The 17,873-nt window shown below is 39.2% G+C and overlaps 1 protein-coding gene across 1 annotated transcript; it reads left to right on the top strand.

Moving 5' to 3' along the window:
• The first annotated feature begins 8,060 nt into the window (after nucleotides 1-8,060).
• On the top strand, nucleotides 8,061-16,535 carry znf532 (zinc finger protein 532). Its single transcript, XM_034708907.1, has 8 exons — nucleotides 8,061-10,435; nucleotides 10,675-10,856; nucleotides 11,859-12,035; nucleotides 12,662-12,824; nucleotides 13,149-13,463; nucleotides 13,745-13,857; nucleotides 14,170-14,308; nucleotides 14,415-16,535. Exons 1-8 carry the CDS (start codon nucleotides 8,087-8,089, stop codon nucleotides 14,916-14,918), a joined length of 3,942 nt encoding a protein of 1,313 aa, XP_034564798.1. The 5' UTR covers nucleotides 8,061-8,086; the 3' UTR covers nucleotides 14,919-16,535.
• The last annotated feature ends 1,338 nt before the right edge of the window (nucleotides 16,536-17,873 follow it).

Raw genomic sequence — 17,873 nt, 5'->3', positions numbered from 1 at the left:
TTTAATTAACGTCACCAATATGGTTGATATAACTTGAGTGGTGGACACCACTGCATAAGATCAGGAACATATATAAAAAATACATGGTCTGTGAGCAAATTTCTACAAGTGTAATCTGTAACTCTACCATGCAAAGAGGAAACCAGATCAACAGACACTGCTGCCTTCTCTGTACCCGACCCATTGAAAATATTTATTGCATTATGACAAATAAAATATGACAAAGGAGACCCCAAAGTGTAGAGCAGCCGAATTGGAAAATATTCCACCTAAAAAATGACTGCAATCTTTTGCCTCAGTTCCAAAATGGTGCTAAAAGGAGAGGTGATGTCTGCTGGCACCAAATTCAAAATGAGAATATTATTTCCCAAAAACAAAAATTTCTGAGCTACAAAACTTGATATGTTGTCTTCGTGTCATTATCAATGAAATATGTGGCGTCAGTGTTTTGCAAATCCTCATTCTGTTTCATCTACATTTTACACAGTGTCCCAACTTTATCAGAAACAGGTATTTAAGTAACTAAGTTGAATAAATGTATCAGTCAATAAAGCTCAAGAACCTTAAACTTGTACTCACTACAATATAAATGTTATTTTGTACTAGTTACGGTTCTCCAGGTTTAAGTGTGTTATTTAAAGGCTGAGGAGACACCTGGGGATAGAAGAAAAGCCTTTTTAAGATTGTTCTGAATCACACCAGAGAAACCTCATTCATTGTAAACTGCATCATTATCTGCTGCTCTGCCATGAACAAAATGTGCCCACACCCCTGCAGCTTTTTTAAACATCCCCTTTGCTTTCAGAGAAAGGGAAATTATGCCAAAAATAAACAAAGTAGGAACACAGGTGTCAAGTAAGACAAAGATGAACATTTTTGCTGCGAGGAGCACCTGCCTTTTAGAGTTTGACTACACTTTGTATGAATCATTTATCAGTTCCCTTTATTAAAGTGTCTTTGTACCATTTGAAGGATCAACAGCAGTAAAAAACAAAACAGTGTGAAATTCTTATGCTTGACTGATCTCTTGCATGACAGACACATTGCTAGATTAAAATACATGAGGACAGATAAGAAACCCATGCAGGTAAGTAACATTTGGTGTTGAAAAGGTTGAGGGTTTCCTCTGGGTAACCTCAGGTCATAACCCCTACACATGCACACACAAACCACAAACACACAAAACACACAATTACTTCCCAGCCAGAAATAAGAGGGTATCTCTGGCTCGTATCACATCCCCACACAAGGTTGACCTTAACAGAGCAGGATGAATCACCGGTGGTCAAAGAGCAGTATCAGGTAGGCCACATAGGGCAGTGTCACAGGAAATATTTGTTTGTTTATTTTAATTTGAGACAACAAGAACCTGCGTGGGATCCTGTACTGAGAATGTCCAGAGAAATCACTAAATACCAAGGACATTACAAAAAAATATACAACTTAAAATAAGTACAGAATGGAAAAGAAAATAATTCATGTACACACTGGTATAGATTATATAGTTTCATGCATATTTTTATAACTTGAAATATGCAATATGCATTCACATCTTGTACTGTCACTGTGTAAAATCAAAGAAAGACTTGAAGCAGCCGAAGACTGCGCAGCAGAGGTATGAACTTACCACATGCTGAGAGGTTAAGGAGCTGTTAGTAATTCACCTGTTTAATAACGAGACCATTGACAGCCACTCATGTCTGAAGGCCAGCCCTTGATTACTGTGGAGTAATTTCACTGCTCATAATCAGACCATATTGGGCTATCTTGAAAGTTAAAGGGGGATTGGATGCATCATTCAGCAATTTGTAGGCCTATAATTATAGCTGCTAATTGAATTCAAGAACTTAAAAGGTTTAATATCAAAATGTGTGCCACTTAATATGTATATACAATTTAAATACCACAATAGATGTGTACACAGTACAATACCTCTAACTGTATAATCCAGACTGAGAACATTGTCTACAGTTCTAACAGCAGATGGCACTGTGGGGTGAATTTAGTAAAGTCTTGGTTCATGTTTAATATTTATAAGTCATGTGTTGTGACGGTATGTTTTCATTTAGTTTTTATTTTCAAATAATTTTCCCATAACATGCAACAACAGGTAAAAAAAACGTATTGAGAATTTGAGTCTGTTGACAGTGCTGCATAGGTTGATTATCTTAACATTCTGTTCTTTTTTAATTGTTATTTTTATAAAGTATTGAATATAGTATTTCTTTAATGTTTCCTCCGGCTAATTTGATAGATCTCAAGCACCATCAAGTGAACAAAAAATGATCTCATACAGGAAATCTCTAATTTTGTGTGATGAAAATAGCACTATAGCACTAATTTCCTTTTATAGGTTTTCCATCTCATATGTCATGTGATGCATTAAATGTTCTGTGGTGGTGTCATGGATGTAACAGTATTGTATTTATGAAAAGGAAAAGCTTTTAAGGGGAGGTCTTTCAGCGTGATAGTGTCAATTAAAAAGGACAGATTTTTCTGAAGATATCAATGCTGTTTGTATGAGTTTGGACAGAATCACTGAGCAGCTGTCCTCAAAAGCAGGAACTGCTACGTAGAGTGAAAATGTAATGAACACTTTAATTTGCCAGTGGGGTGATTTGATTGAGAATGTACAGACATTTTAAATTGCTGACAGATTAAACCCCTTTGAAGACCATTCTGTTTTCCTCTATTTTTTTCTCTTACATTTTTTTCACCACACTATCTGATATTTTAATATACAAATATAATACATACAACAGAAGCATGTACAGTATGTGTTATACTCTGCAGATCAACTAGAATAAGCAAAACTTCATCAGCTATACCAGTGAAATATTTCAACTCACCATGTCATATGCACAAACATTTTAGATGTCTTGTACGCAATTTTACCTAACATGTTCCCATTCAATGAATTATTGGGATTGCCACTAAAAGTTTGTGGGTGTGAAAAGGTGTTGTACTGACCAGATAATCCATGAGCCAGCATGGTTTTAAAAGGATTAAAAAAAAGTGTTTTTTTAACTGGAGGGCAGAATGGCCAACAAATAATAACTAGATACACAGTTTGAGTAACAAGCTGTTGAAATGATATACAATTTAAGTTTTGTACTTTTTGAAAATTAGATTTTTCTTTCATTTAGTTTTTAAGAAGTTTCTTATAAACCACCAGACAAAATTACATCCAAAATCCAAATCCTGAACAAAAGAAATCTACAGATGTTTCTTTTTGGTTGCATCTTTTTTTTCGTAATGGAATCATAAAGTGCTGGGAAGACTGATAAAAACAGTCTAAGGGCATTCAGAGAAGTAATGGTTATCAGGACCTTGTCTTTGAGTGACTGAGATAACATATAGACTCTACACTTTTTCAGATTACAGAGTTAATTTTTTTATTCTTTAGAGACAGAGGACCCTACTATACCATGATATCGTATCAACATATGTATTAAATGTATGACAACAGAGGAGTATTTGAATGATCTCATGCAGGAAATTCTGTCAAAACAAGATTGTGAACCTGCTGCAGCAGGTCTTCTTTATTGCATAGCCGCAATGAACGAAGCCAAGAGTGACGTCATGTGACTGTGTTGCTGTTTGGGGAGGGAAGCAGCCTCAGCCTCCTCTCCTGCACCTAATCTGTCACACTGTAAAGAGGTAGGAGGCACCATGAGGGGCCTTTTAGGACATACGTGCATAGATTCAGCTACCTTTACAAAGTATAAAATGCATCTTAGTTTTGTTGATGAACAAAATTTGGCATAGGCCATCTTCATAAAGATTGATTGTTTCATGCTGCAGCATTCTTTGCTGCTTTCACATTTTACAAGGACTGAGAGCAGGCCAAAGAGAGGCAGCCTCATTCAGCTGAAAACCTCACAACAGTCTCACAGGTAGGTTATGAAATACTCAATTTGTTTATTAGTTCGTTAAATGTAATAGATTTTTGTTTTATTGATGTATTACAACTATCTGTACCAAGGTATCGTAAACATCATTATTGGGATAATCGTGTTTGCATTTTTGAAAACATTTAGATGCCATCAAATTCAACGACATCAAAGCGTAGTCGTGTTCTCTTTTATTATTTTGTGCTGCATATGTATCCACTTGGGCATGTTTCTTGTGCGCATTATAAAAGCGGGCAGCTGGATTGAATCAGTTTTCTGAAATAGTAAACAACAAACTAAAGCAGACAGAGACAACCCTCTTTCACTTCTTTTTACAAAGAATGCTAAGAGCAAGTTGGCCTGAACTTAAGCTTCCACTCTTTTTACATCATACTTACTGAACAATAATGTTACTGACCACTGACCACAAACATCCAGGACTAAGAGCAGTAAAAGAACACAATCCCAAACCATCCTTTTCCAGTCAATCATATATCCATTTCGTATGATACAGGCCTTAAATATGACCATATTTAAGCCCCCCTCTACTCTTATCCTGCTCATTTCCCTTTCTTCCTCTCCATTTCCCCCACCTCCCTCTGTCTCCGTCTCCCTCTCTCTCCTCTTTCTGCACCAGCTGCTGCTGCTTCAGAGCCAGAGTGAAGAGTCCCCTCACCCCCCTGCTCACACAGAGACAAAAGGCCTGCATCGCCTGCTGAACACTGCCCCCTTTTCTCCATCCGTCCCTTCATGCAAGGCTGTGGTGGTGGTGGTGGTGGTGGTGGTGGTGGTGGTGGCTTCAGGAGAAAACGAGGCCTGGACTGGGACTTAAATTCTTAGACTGACCCAGTGAAGGAGAGTGGGAAGAGGGAGGAGGGAAGGAGGAGGAGGATGGGGGCTGGAAGGGTTGGAGCTGAGTGAGTGCAGGTGCTAAGGCCTCTACAGGAAGACTGTCTTTTTCCTGAATATCTGTCATCAAATCTGACAAAGGGTATGCCACATTTACCTCTATATGCGCATGAACCTGCATGTTTGTCTTGATGTGTTTCTCTGTGTTGGCATATGTGAGCAGAGGGTGGCATGTTTGATTGAAATCTAGGGAGAGAGGTGCATGAATGGCCTGTGTTTGTCTGTGTCAGAGTCTGTGTTTTTTACATACCTTTATCTTTATATCAGTGTTCTAAGTGTAATAATATTGGGGACTGCAGGAAAGTTTATTTTAGTCTTTAAAGATACAAGAGGCGTGTATCTGGATGAATGCACATGGATCTCACTGAGAAACAGGCCAAGGTGACACATTCAGCTGCTTTTACTGTTTTTTCTTTTTGTCAGTGTTTTGGTCATTCATCATTTTGGCATCACTTCACCTTAAATCTTCAGATTAACCTCATGTTTCTGTTTCAATGATTTTCTTAAATGTTATGCTGCTTTTGTAAATGCAAAAGAAACTGTACCCACCCAAACATCACCATTTTGCACTTTTTTCTGACATTTTGTGGCCTAATTTTACAGCAGTGCATCTCATCAATTTCTAAAAACATTGTGTGCTCTTGTTTACCTTAGAAATACATAGAATATGCAATTAGTTTGGTGAAAAGTGTCACAGTGCTTCCTGGTAGGTGAGCACACTGCTCCTGCCTGTGTGTTTCTGAGGCCGTATTGCAGGAGAGGGCTTTATGCTGGGTGACCGGAACCAGATGAAACCGGTTTGAGGCAGACGAGGGCTAACAGGAACAATGCCGTCTCTGTGCTCCATTGAGGGATAGAGATAGCCCAGGCTCCTGCATGGCAGCCATTGATGGGCTCAGGCACTAGCTACCATGGCACAGACATAGACCCTGCTGCTGCCGCTGCTCACTGCTCACTGCTGGCTGCATGTCGGTGTGCTACGCAGCTTGGATGATAGAGAGGGGGCAGGGAGATTTAGGAAGGGACGAGGACAGGGGGACGTGGCTGGCTGGGAGTCTGTGAATCTGCAGCCTACAGCCTCACACACACACACACTCTCTCACACATATAGAGGAGTATGATCTATCTGTCTGTTTGTATGTCAGTGTGCCGGTAGAGTGGTGCAAGGAATGACTAAGAAGAATCCTTACCAGGACAACCAGCTCTCACCAGATCCCTGGATGTAACCTGACCCTGTGTTCTGGGCCTTCGCCTGGTTGTGAAGAAACAGGACTGTTTTTTTTCCAGGCAGGGTGGGGTTGATGGCTTTTTGTGGGTTAGTAGTGTTGTGACTGTGTTTGTTGCAGGATGAAAGGAGGGAAGGAAAGAAGGTTTGGCTAGTGGCTGGAGAGGGACGGAGGAAAGAGGGTGAGAGTGGCTGATTCACTTGCATGTTGTTATTTTTCATTCATTTTACTGAGATTGTAGCTGTCCTTTACACTGTGTCTTGTTTCCAGATGGTAATCATGCATGTGTATTAAACTGCTGTTTTTGAGAGGGGTTTTGTGTTGTCTGTTTTTCATATTGATTTGTATTTAACCTTCATTTAGTGTATAAGTCGAGCTGCTGCTGGCTGTCATGGCTGTGACTAGCTGTTCTTTCCACCAGGCCTTTCTCTCTGTGTCTGCTGCAGCTTCACACAGCTCAGCAGCCATTTTGCCCCCTTCACTGCCTTTTTCGCCTGCCCCTCTCCCTCCACACCATTTCTTCACCTCTCTCTTTCTGTCTGGCAGACTCATCACAACTATTCCTGTATCATCTCAAATGCTTGTTGATGTCTCTCTTTGTCAAACCAAAAATGAAGCTACAAGATACGGGTTTCTATGCGAGCAGATGTGTTTGTCATACATTCAGATCAAAGAGACTGCACGTACTATACAAAAAGACCAGCTTCATTGCTGTGCCATTAGTCCCATCCACATCCATAATACATGGACACATTGCATCAGTACCAACCAATCACATTTGTAGTGCTCAGTATTTAAAGTCTCGTTTTTTATGAAGTGTAACAGAGTTCTCCAACATAAACATGAGATGTTCTTACTTTAAAAAGTGACTGTCTTAAGATCATTTCAACATCTCCTTATCAACAGAACTGTTTCTTGTCATCATTTACATTTCACATTTCATCCAGTTTAAGTTAACATGATTTATTGCCAATCTACTGAAAAGAGAATTCGTAAAATTAAAGCTACACACTAATCTCCCTATACTATGTTGATAACCTTGATCAAATCCACCTTATGAAATCTCCATTCACAACATGGATTGCCTGGTAGGGCCAATGTATGGCTTGGGTAATTGGCTTGTTCAACCGGAAGCTTAATTGTTCAATGAAATTATTTTTCTACATTTTTCCAATGATTTTGTTAGCACACTGGTTTTCCTGTTTTGTTTTTTTCTCCGTATAATTTGTTTAATTACAGCAATCACATGGATTTATTGATTGAAGAGGTTTTAATAGGTTTTACTGGGTAGTAAGATTTAAGGTCATCATAATGACACATCTACCCCCATGTGGAAAAGCATTTGGTTCCCTGTTGTTTCCCTCCGGAACATTTCAATGATGTCAACCACCTGATTCGAGACATATTAGGCATATTCAGGGCACAATTTTATGTACATGATGGAGACCATTTAAAATTGCAGGCTGATTTAATTATACAAACAGGGAAAGCATTGAGCACAAAGTGCAATATGACATTAGTAAAACATTAAGCATAAGGCAGCAGTGAAGTCATGGATAACTGTGTATTTCAATGGCTGTGTGGGCACCTAGAACACCTGGTGGTGGAGAATGCAACTGCAAGCCGAAAGATACCAAGATACAAATCATGATCAAGTTATACATCACAATTCTCAAACATAAGGCACCTATGAAACTGGACAAGCAAAATTGGGAAAGTTTATAGCACAATTAATAAATGTAAAATGTCATATGTAAATTATCATAAAGTAAAGAAGAAAACATTGATGCCAAATCACAAGTTATCAGCTGTTCCAATACACAGTGTTACTCTTTGAAATGGTATGACCTTTTTTGGTGTAAAAAATGAAAGTCAAAACATATGGTTCTTCGCAGGCTATCCAATACAAAACAATATGTTGTATTAACAATAAGAATGTCATAAAACTAATTACATTTTTGGCCCTTCTATGGTGAAGATCTCATCAAAACTCATTATTATTCTTTCATTAAATCTATGTTACCCAGGTAATCTCCCCATCAGAACAGCAGCAAGACCATGGGAGATATGAAGACACCAGATTTTGATGACCTTCTGGCGGCCTTCGACATCCCTGACATGGTGGATCCTAAAGCTGCTATAGAATCTGGTCATCACAATGACCAAGAAGGACAGCTCAAGCAACCTGTTGGCACAGTGGCTTCAAATGAGGACAATAGCCAAAACCCTTTAGGAGGACACGACATTGCTGTTAGTGTCATTGTGAAGAACACTCGAAATGCAGAAACCAGTGATCATGGGGGAACCATATCAGGAAAGGAAGAACAAGTTCACCATCATACCCAACCTCATTCTGCTAGTGTTGGTAATGGACTTCAAAACGGCCTTGTGTCTACAACATTGCCTGATAACCATAACAACAAAAATGGATGGAAAGCTTCCAGAGACGAAGGACAGCCAGATAACCATCAAACATCTACCTTCAGTCAGTTTAGCCCAATCTCCAGTGCTGAAGAGTTTGATGATGATGATAAAATTGAGGTAGATGACCCCGTGGACAAACAGGAGGGTCAGTCATTAAGGTCCACAACTAAAAAAGGGGGGCAGATTCCAGGATCTCCTGTATGTGTGAATAATGTTTCTAAGCCCAGAGTAAATGGTGACCAAAAACCAGATAAGAACAATAACAACCATGGTTCACTTGGAGGTTCCAAGTTGGGTGATTTCTCTCTAACCAGTTTACCCAAGGTGGATCCTAAAGACAATGTCCTCATTTCGCAAGGACAGGAGTGCAAAGAGGTTGGAGAACAACCTGGGCTTATAAATGTGTCCAGTATGTCCCAAGTCAAAGCTAAGTCATCTACAAAACTTTCATCTTGTATAGCAGCCATTGCAGCTCTGAGTGCCAAAAAGGCTGGAACTACAGATGTGAGTAAGTTGGAGTCTCACAGAACAGAAAAAGAATCCGTAGGGGTTAATGGTGATCCCAAAACTCCAGAGAAGACACAAGAGCCAGAGTCTGCCCTAGAGTTTGCAAAAAGGCTGCTGACAGGACAACCAGACAGCCCCTCTAGTGTCATCAGTGAGGGCAGCAGCAAAGGATCCCCTGACTCAAGCACAGACACAACCCCGGTCATCCCAAAAGTCAGGATTAAAACAATCAAGACCTCATCTGGCCAGATTAAACGTACTGTCACTAGAGTTCTTCCAGAGTTTGATCTTGAGGGTCTAAAAAGGGAAAACAGTGCATCTATTATAGCAACCACCAATGCAATTTTCTCATCCCCCACAAGGACCTCTTTTCCAACCACAGTAGTTGCCACCACTGGAGGCCCTTCTATAGAAATAACAAAGCAAATGACTATTAAACCTGTGGCAACAGCTTTCCTACCCATCTCTGCAGTCAAAACAGCTGGTTCCCAAGTCATCAACTTGAAGCTAGCTAACAACACCACAGTTAAAGCAACAGTTATACCTGCTGCTTCAGTGCAAAGTGCCAGCAGTGCCATCTTGAAAGCTGCTAATGCCATCCAGCAACAGACTCTCATGGTACCTGCCTCCAGTCTGGCTAAAGCCAAACTTGTTCCAAAAACAGTGCATCTTGGTCATCTAAATCTTCTGCCTCAGACTGTGTCTACTGCTGTCTGTGATCTTCAAAAGGCTCTATCCTCCTCCAAACACTCAAAGAATCAACAATCACATCAAGTCAAACAGCAGACAACTCTTACTGGCCGGGCCTCAAAAAAAGTCTCAAGGGTTCAAGTGTTCGCCACCTCTCAAAGTTCTGTAGTGGACGCCTTCAATAAAGTCCTGAGTAGCATAAACCCTGTACCTGTGTATGTTCCAAACCTCTCTCCACCAACCTCAGCTTGTATCTCTCTACCTTCACGTGGCTACAAGTGCCTGGAGTGCGGTGATTCATTTGCTCTTGAAAAAAGCCTGACACAGCACTACGAACGTCGCAGTGTACGGATAGAGGTCACATGTAACCACTGTGCCAAAGGTCTAGTGTTCTACAACAAGTGCAGCCTTTTGTCTCATGCCAGAGGCCACAAAGACAAAGGGGTTGTCATGCAGTGCTCACATCTGATCCTAAAACCTATTCCTGCTGATCAGATGATAACCAAATCATCCACATCAGGCCCTTCCAATACCACTGGCACCATTTCCACCTCTCAAGCACAAGCACTTACAAGTGAAGCCCTGGGGAAAGTTCCTAATGGTGGGATCCAGACTACAGTAGTGTCTGCTCCATCTAGTGCTACTCTTATGGCAGCCATGCCCTTAGAAGATGATGCATCAAAGCTCTGCAGGCACAGTCTAAAATGTTTGGAGTGTAATGAAACGTTCCAGGATGACAGCTCGCTAGCACTGCATTATCAACAGGCACCAGAGTCCAGTGGGCAGGTGAGTGTATGCAACATGTTAACTTGTTCAATATAAGGTTCACTTTTACTTCAAATGTCTAGACCTCAACAAATTTTACTTCTGCTCAAATCATTGATTGTTGAAACCCAAACTCTTGTTTCAGTAGCCCTTGCATGGCATATCATTGAGTAAAAACAGTATCTTTTATGGAAAGATAACCCTTCTTTTATCAGTAACATCAATTTATGATATTTGTTTCTTCCCTCTCTGTGCCACAGAAAACGTGCTCCATCTGCCAAATGCTTCTCCCCAATCAGTGCAGCTTTCTGTCACACCAGAGAATCCATCAGCACAAGTCACCTTACATCTGCCCTGAGTGTGGGGCCAGCTGCCGATCTGTCCATTTCCAGTCGCATGTCACTAAGAACTGCCTCCATTACACCCGTAGAGTTGGCTACCGGTCAGTATAGCTTGAGTTACATAATTTTAGAATTAATTTGTATGTTAGTTTAATGCATGATAAACGATACAAGCAAGTTCCTTCAAACTTTTCCACAAACATCACAGATAGTTCAACAGAAAGCCTGGTCAGGGCTACCATTGGTCATTGTGCAGTTTCTTCCTCTGTTAATAGCTATTCTTAGACTTCAAAGTCTCTTGCTCTTGCTTTTCTTCTAAATTGTAACTTATGGCATTTGGAATTACAGTTATTAATACATTGTGTTAGCCTTTGACAATCCAATTTCACTAATGTGAAATTACTCAGAACCAAATTTGCCCCAAAAAGCTGAAACAATCATAGTTCATATGAGGAGTCATTCAAGATAAGTGGCATCCAAATGGAGCCTGTCTGACCATTGTGGTTCAAATATGAGTTTGGTTGAATAACTTTAAGAAATCTTTGGATACACTTTTACATCAAAATTCACTATAACTTGTTTGCATTGTTGCATTTAGGTTCCCTTATCTAGCATATATAAACATTAAGTTACATTTTTAAAGTATAAATCTGAAATACCAAATCAGTCTTTCTGCACAGAAAATATTTACTGAAATAATAATCTTGTAAAACCACTCTCCATATATGACCACCTCTGTATTGCTTTAAAGGAAATAGTTCTAAGACAAAAGTGATACCATGTGCAGCATATAGTTAGCTTAGCCTAATGTTAAAGCTTGCAAGGCCCAAGGGTAAAAATAACTTGTAATGTGCTAGTTAATGAGTTCTAAAGGTAGTTTTAAAGGTGGATTTCTCTTCAAGTCTTTATGCTAGCTAAGCTCAAATTTAAAGGATGTTTAACAAACAGACTCAAGAAAAAAATGATAAATGTCTACAAAAAACAACCCCATGAATCTTGTTCTGAACAGCATCCAAGATTCACCATAAACTGAATGAAAACAAACTTCACTCGTTCAAGATTAGTTTCTAATGAAACCTTTGGACCTTTCTTTTTCCTTGCAGCTGTGTCCACTGTAGCGTTATCTTTGCTGATGTTGCAACTGTAAAATCCCACATCCAGAGTGTTCACTGTGAGACCTTCTACAAATGTCCCCTCTGCCCCATGGCTTTCAAGACTGCACCTGGAACACACTCACATGTGAACACACAGCATCCAGGAATGAAGGCAGGAGAGCCTAAGTAAGTCTCCCAAAGCACTATCACCATTAGCTCTGTGGACATGTCATAGACACAATGATATTGTAAACTAAATATATTTTGGTTTCATCTTTTTTTAAGACTAACTCAGTTAAGTGTTTCATAGTTCTCCTAGCAAGTTTATATTTTGCAGAACACACATGTCAATTCGATCCAGAAAGAAATCTCGTATTTTAACATTTGAATAAAATGTGTACACAAACTAAGCTTTACCTAAAAGAGCTGTCATCACACAGAAACACGTCAACACACATCTCTATGTGCTTCCTGTCACGTAATGTAATCTAATACCTATGTCCAATTCATTTTTCTGAGGAAAATCATCCTCCCTGCCTCATTAGCAGTGAGATTTCTTGGTTTTAGACACGGTGGCTTAACTTAGGTTTGTTGTTTCCACGTGGTAACCTTTCACTGCTTTTTTTGTGGACCATCACAAACACTAGAAATAATGGTATGAAGCAGGTGTTTATGTACTGCTGTGTGGGTTTGGCCCTGGTCATTCACAGAGCTCTAAACTTCATTAAACTTCTGTATTTTTTTTAATATCATAAACTGTCTCTCAGATGTATCCGATGTCCTTTGTGAAGGCTGTTTTTTCTTTCTTTCAGGGTCATCCATAAGTGTTCAATGTGTGATACAGTGTTCACTCTGCAGTCCCTCCTCTACACACACTTTGACCAACATGTTGTCAATCAAAAAGTGTCAGTGTTCAAATGTCCTGACTGCTCTACACATTATGCACAGAAACAGCTGATGCTGGACCATATCAAGGTAGGCATATACTGTAATACATTATTTCAGCCATTTCTGCCATTAATATAAGATCAGTCATGTTTATTTTAGTGTGCTTTAACTTTTGCAATGATTTAATTGATAATTTTCTGTGACATACTATTACTATCTTTGTTTCAATTTTAAAGGACAATCATAAATTCTATATAAAAGACTTGAACCAGTTAATATTCCATCCATCCATTATATTTGGGGTTGCGCAGGACTGGAGCCTATCCTAGCTATCATTGGGCGAGTGGTTAACATATCAGTTCTTTACAATTTTTGTTCATAATTTTGTCTTCACATACTGATTCTTTCCAGGCCATCCATGGAACCCTCAAGACCATTGAAGGCCCACCCAACTTGGGCATCAACCTTCCTCTCAGCACCAAGCCCACTAACTCTAACTGTGCAAACAGCCCCAGTAAAAATAGTAATAACAAAGATGGAGGAAATATCCCCTGTCAAGAAAAAGGAGAAAAGAAGTCCTCACCTTCACCCTTAAAGAAAACAAATACCAACCCCTCAGCTGACCTCAAGAATTCTACCAGCTCAGAATACACATGTGGAGACTGCAACAACCTCTTCAGTTCCAGAGAGCTTTTCATTGCTCACATGAAGCGCGAACACGGCAAGGTGAATATTTGAAAGTATTTTTGTAAAGAAGTTTTCAATTTGTCTCAAAAACCATTTGTTATAATTTTGTCTTGGTTGCTAAGACAACACACATTACAAAGTACACCCTCGTGAAAGCTTGCAGATAATTTTAGTGGAGTTATAAAGCTGCACAAAAAGATGACATTCAAGTACAAGCACCTCAAATCTGTACTCAAGAATAGAATAAATGTATCAAACCAATCAAGAGAATCAAGATCTAACTGACTGTATTATACGCATGTGTTCTCCTTATGTTGCAGATACTGAAGAAACACCCATGTCGACAATGTGATAAGTCTTTCAGCTCTTCCCACAGTCTATGTCGACACAACCGTCTTAAACACAAGGGACTGCGAAAGATTTACACCTGCCCGTGAGTACACAGAACAGCTGGTTTTTCACAACAACTCCTCCACATCTAAACATAAAATACTTATTTTCTAATTCAAGAAGCAAGAACTGGATCCCTGCTTTAAAAAACGAAAGCAAGAGTAAATTCAAGTTTCCAAACCCTGCATAAGAACAAACCTTTATCTTGATATATACAGAAAAAATAGAACAGAAAATCTTTAATTTCATTTAGTTTTAAAATTGTGATAAAAATTGCAAGCAGTATGCATTTAAATAATTTAAGACAAGACCTGCTTTCAAGGGTGATAGATGTTTTCTTGTTTTATTTTGACAGGCACTGCCCAGCTCTAAGTCAGCCATTCACTAAAAGAGTGCTGCTGGATCAGCACATTCAGCTGATGCATGAGGTCAAAGGCCCAGAGAGGAAGAAAGCCAAGTCTGATAAGAAGGAGGCCTCATCTGACAAAGGAAAGGTATGATGTTAGACCAGGAAGTGCTTTACGTGCTCCTTTGTTCCTCATAAGTCAGTTTCATATTCCTACAGTAATTCTCAACTCCTCATTTTAACCTCTTCTGCAGACCCTAAGTCCCAAAAGAAAGCCAGAAGAAGACGAGGGACCTCCAGGGTTGAACTCCAGGGGTTCTGACACGCAGCCATTGAAAAGGCTCAAGGTGAACATTCTCAAAATTCACAAGTGTGCCGTCTGCGGCTTCACCACGGAGAACATTTCGGCCTTCCACGATCACATTCCACAGCACAAATCTGATGGCTCCTCCCACCAATGTCGAGAGTGTGGCTTGTGCTACACCTCACCCCGCTCGCTAGCCAGACACCTCTTCATCGTCCACCGGCTGAAGGAGCAGAAGGGTCTCGCCCGATACAATGGACGAGGTAAAGACGACGATGAGAGTCAAAGAGAGAACCAGCTGGATGTTACGGACGAGAACACTGACGGAACACCAAATACCAAATGCAAAGTTTGTGGAAAGAAGTTTGAAACGGAGGGGAACCTGAACACTCACATGAGGACACACGGGATGGCGTTCATAAAGTCAAAGAGGCTGAGCGCAGCTGAGAAGTGAGGGGAACACATGTTGAAACCATTCCATAAAAACAAGCAGCAACTCTTTCTGACATTCTGTATAAGTTTCAAACTTGTGGCAGACCACCTGCAGTATCTTGATAAGTTGTTGTGCTGACATGATGTACAATTAAGGTACTAGTATAAGTACACATTATACACAAAAATCTGTAGTATATGTGGAAGTCACTTTTTGTCTTAAAGTTAGCTGAAAAGATTTTTGTAAACAAATAGATGTTTCTATAGGCCTCAAATATATCATTTTTATAGAAGAGCTTTTTTAATTTTTAACAGATTTCATCATTCACCCACTCGGACAAGTTAATGTATAGAAATATTGTTGTAATGGAGAAAAAAAACCTCACAAGGTCGGCAGTGTCCTGGATCTTCAAAGCTGCTAATGTCCAATGAATGTCTGAAAGAAAAAACAAATGTTAAATTTTCACTACAACAGCCTACATATGGGAACCTCAAGTTCAAGTCTAAAACATTACTGGCTTTTAACATTTTCTAGGCGTCAGTAGATTTTTTTTAATTTCATGGATTACTTTTGTTAATCCCTGAGTTCACATTGGCTTCCAAAATTAGCTCTAACTATGGCGTCCATTTGACACCTCCTGCTACAAAGAATCAAACGTATCTGGGAGTTGATTTAGAACTCCAATTCCAAAAACATTAAAAGATTTCAGACAATCAGGCGAAATAAAAGCCCATCGTCAGGTGCATACCAACACAACTTTATTGCTTTCTTTTGGGGCATTTAACATACCAAATGTATAGACAACAATAAAATCCAAAATCAGATCAAACTAAAGAGAGTCTCAAAGCTCCAAGTTTTGGGATGTTTATTTAACAACAATCTCCCATATCTCATAACAGAAGAAAAAAAAAATACAGACCAAAATGAATTTTCTTTTAAACATATATTTTTTGAAAGAATGTCAAACCTTTTAAAAGTTGAAGTCCTCTCTTGAAATATACAATATGGCAGCTCTATATGATTAAAAATCACTTTTAAATTATTTATTTACCTGGATACTAAAAATTGAAAATATAAAATGCAAAGCACTTACCTTTTATTGACAGCCTAGTTCAACCGGTCATAACAGCAGATTAAAAGTATAATTGTACCGACGCTGTATTTTTAGAACAAATGTCAACATCTGTACCATGAGGGTCTTTGGTTTGATGTGAAAATATTGAATGTTAATCAACAGGAATAACACTGAGGGGGGGAGGGGCTCTGTGAATGTAAAAATGGCTGTGAAATTGAAGAGAACCAAGAAGAGCAAAGACTTATAGTCTGGTGAATCTAAAAGATTTTTCCATAGCTTTCTTTGTGTCAAGCATTCCTAAAAATGATCAGTTTTGGACAGTCATTTTTTTCTACTTTGACAATAAGACCTAAACTGGTTCATGCTGTAAAACTGCATGTGAAAAGCAGTCTGTGAATTATTTGTTGAGTAGAATGTGTCTTGCTGCTGCTGTTTTTAGACATTTCTGATGCTTGTGTAAAAAAGCTGTTCTTTATGTCAATAAATGATGAAACCCAACATGGGCAGGATCTGATGTCCACTGCACATGAGACATCAGACCTTCTCTGTGGGAAGATATCAGAGGACCTGTTGTGATCATTCAACCATGCAAGTATAGTTGTGTTTATGTTGGGTATTATTAAACCTTTGTAGTATAAATGCTTAATTTAGAAAAAAAAAGTTGTTTGTTGTCAACATTCCCTGCAATCTGTAGACTTAATATTTGTAATAATATTTGAATATAGAAAAATCCTAAACCTTTGTTGTACAATTTATTTATGGACTAAAGTTTAAAAAGAATAATAATGCCTCTAGGCATTATTATTCTTTTTAAACTTTAGAGTCTAAATATACATTTGATCACTAAGGTAATTATTTTGAAGCTACTGTCAGAAGCTTAAAGCTGATTATGAAACAGATTGAAATGAATATTAAACTTTAAACACCTGTTACCACTGCCACCAGATCAGTATCAGATGAGGTGATTAACAGCACACTCCCAAAGTCTTTGTCCCACAGTTTGTTTACACTTTCCACCAAAAAGATTCACATTAGTGCTACATTTAGCTGTCAAAAGAAAGCCAAAGGAAATTATTTTTGTACTGTTAACATGGGATGTCCCGATCCCGATCTCAACTATCGGATCGGAGCCGATCTGGACGTTCTTTAAATTATCAGGGGTCGGCATGTGAGCCGATCATCTCATCCGATCATTTACGTACGCTGTCACTGAACAAAATTTGCAGCTGAAGGCGTGAGTGTAATTAAGTGTTCTGAGTTTGCTTAACTGTATATTCATAATGAGAAAAAATAAATGGGACATTGATGTAGAACTCAAGCCATGATTTTAATTTTATTTAGGGATGCACCGATCCGATCCTGTTATTGGATATCGGTTAGATCGGACTCAAAAAGCTAGATCGGATATCGGTGACAAAGGGCCAATATATAGTGCAGATCAATCAGATCTATTCAGATCTATTCATCTCGGTTCTATGCTTTTCTGTCTTTACAACAGTCTGTCTTTACGTCATCAGCACCAGCCGGTCTGTGCATTTTGCCTGGCAGAGCATGATGGAGGATAACTACAGAGGCTCTGCAGTTTAGGTGCATGCTCCTTTTGAGTCAGAAAAGCCTGAAGTTGCCAAAACATGATTCTATCCTCACATTAAGGAATAGAGATTGTTAAATCATTACTGGGATCGGATGGGCTCGTATCGGTATCGGCAGATACCAAAGCCCAGGTATCGATATCGGTATCGGGACCTAAAAAGTAGGATCGGTGCATCCCTAATTTTATTGTAGAACTCAAATGTGCGCCGCCAGACACATTACAGAAAAAAGCATATGCTCTACGCACTCTACGCTAACTCTCCAGGGACATGTGGGTCTAAAAGGCAAAAACATAAAGCAAACTCAGG

This window comes from Notolabrus celidotus, chromosome 19 (assembly GCF_009762535.1).
Source record: "Notolabrus celidotus isolate fNotCel1 chromosome 19, fNotCel1.pri, whole genome shotgun sequence".
NCBI lineage: Eukaryota > Metazoa > Chordata > Actinopteri > Labriformes > Labridae > Notolabrus > Notolabrus celidotus.
The sequence above is the reverse complement of the archived record's forward strand: the minus strand, read 5'-3'. Positions and strand labels throughout refer to the sequence as shown.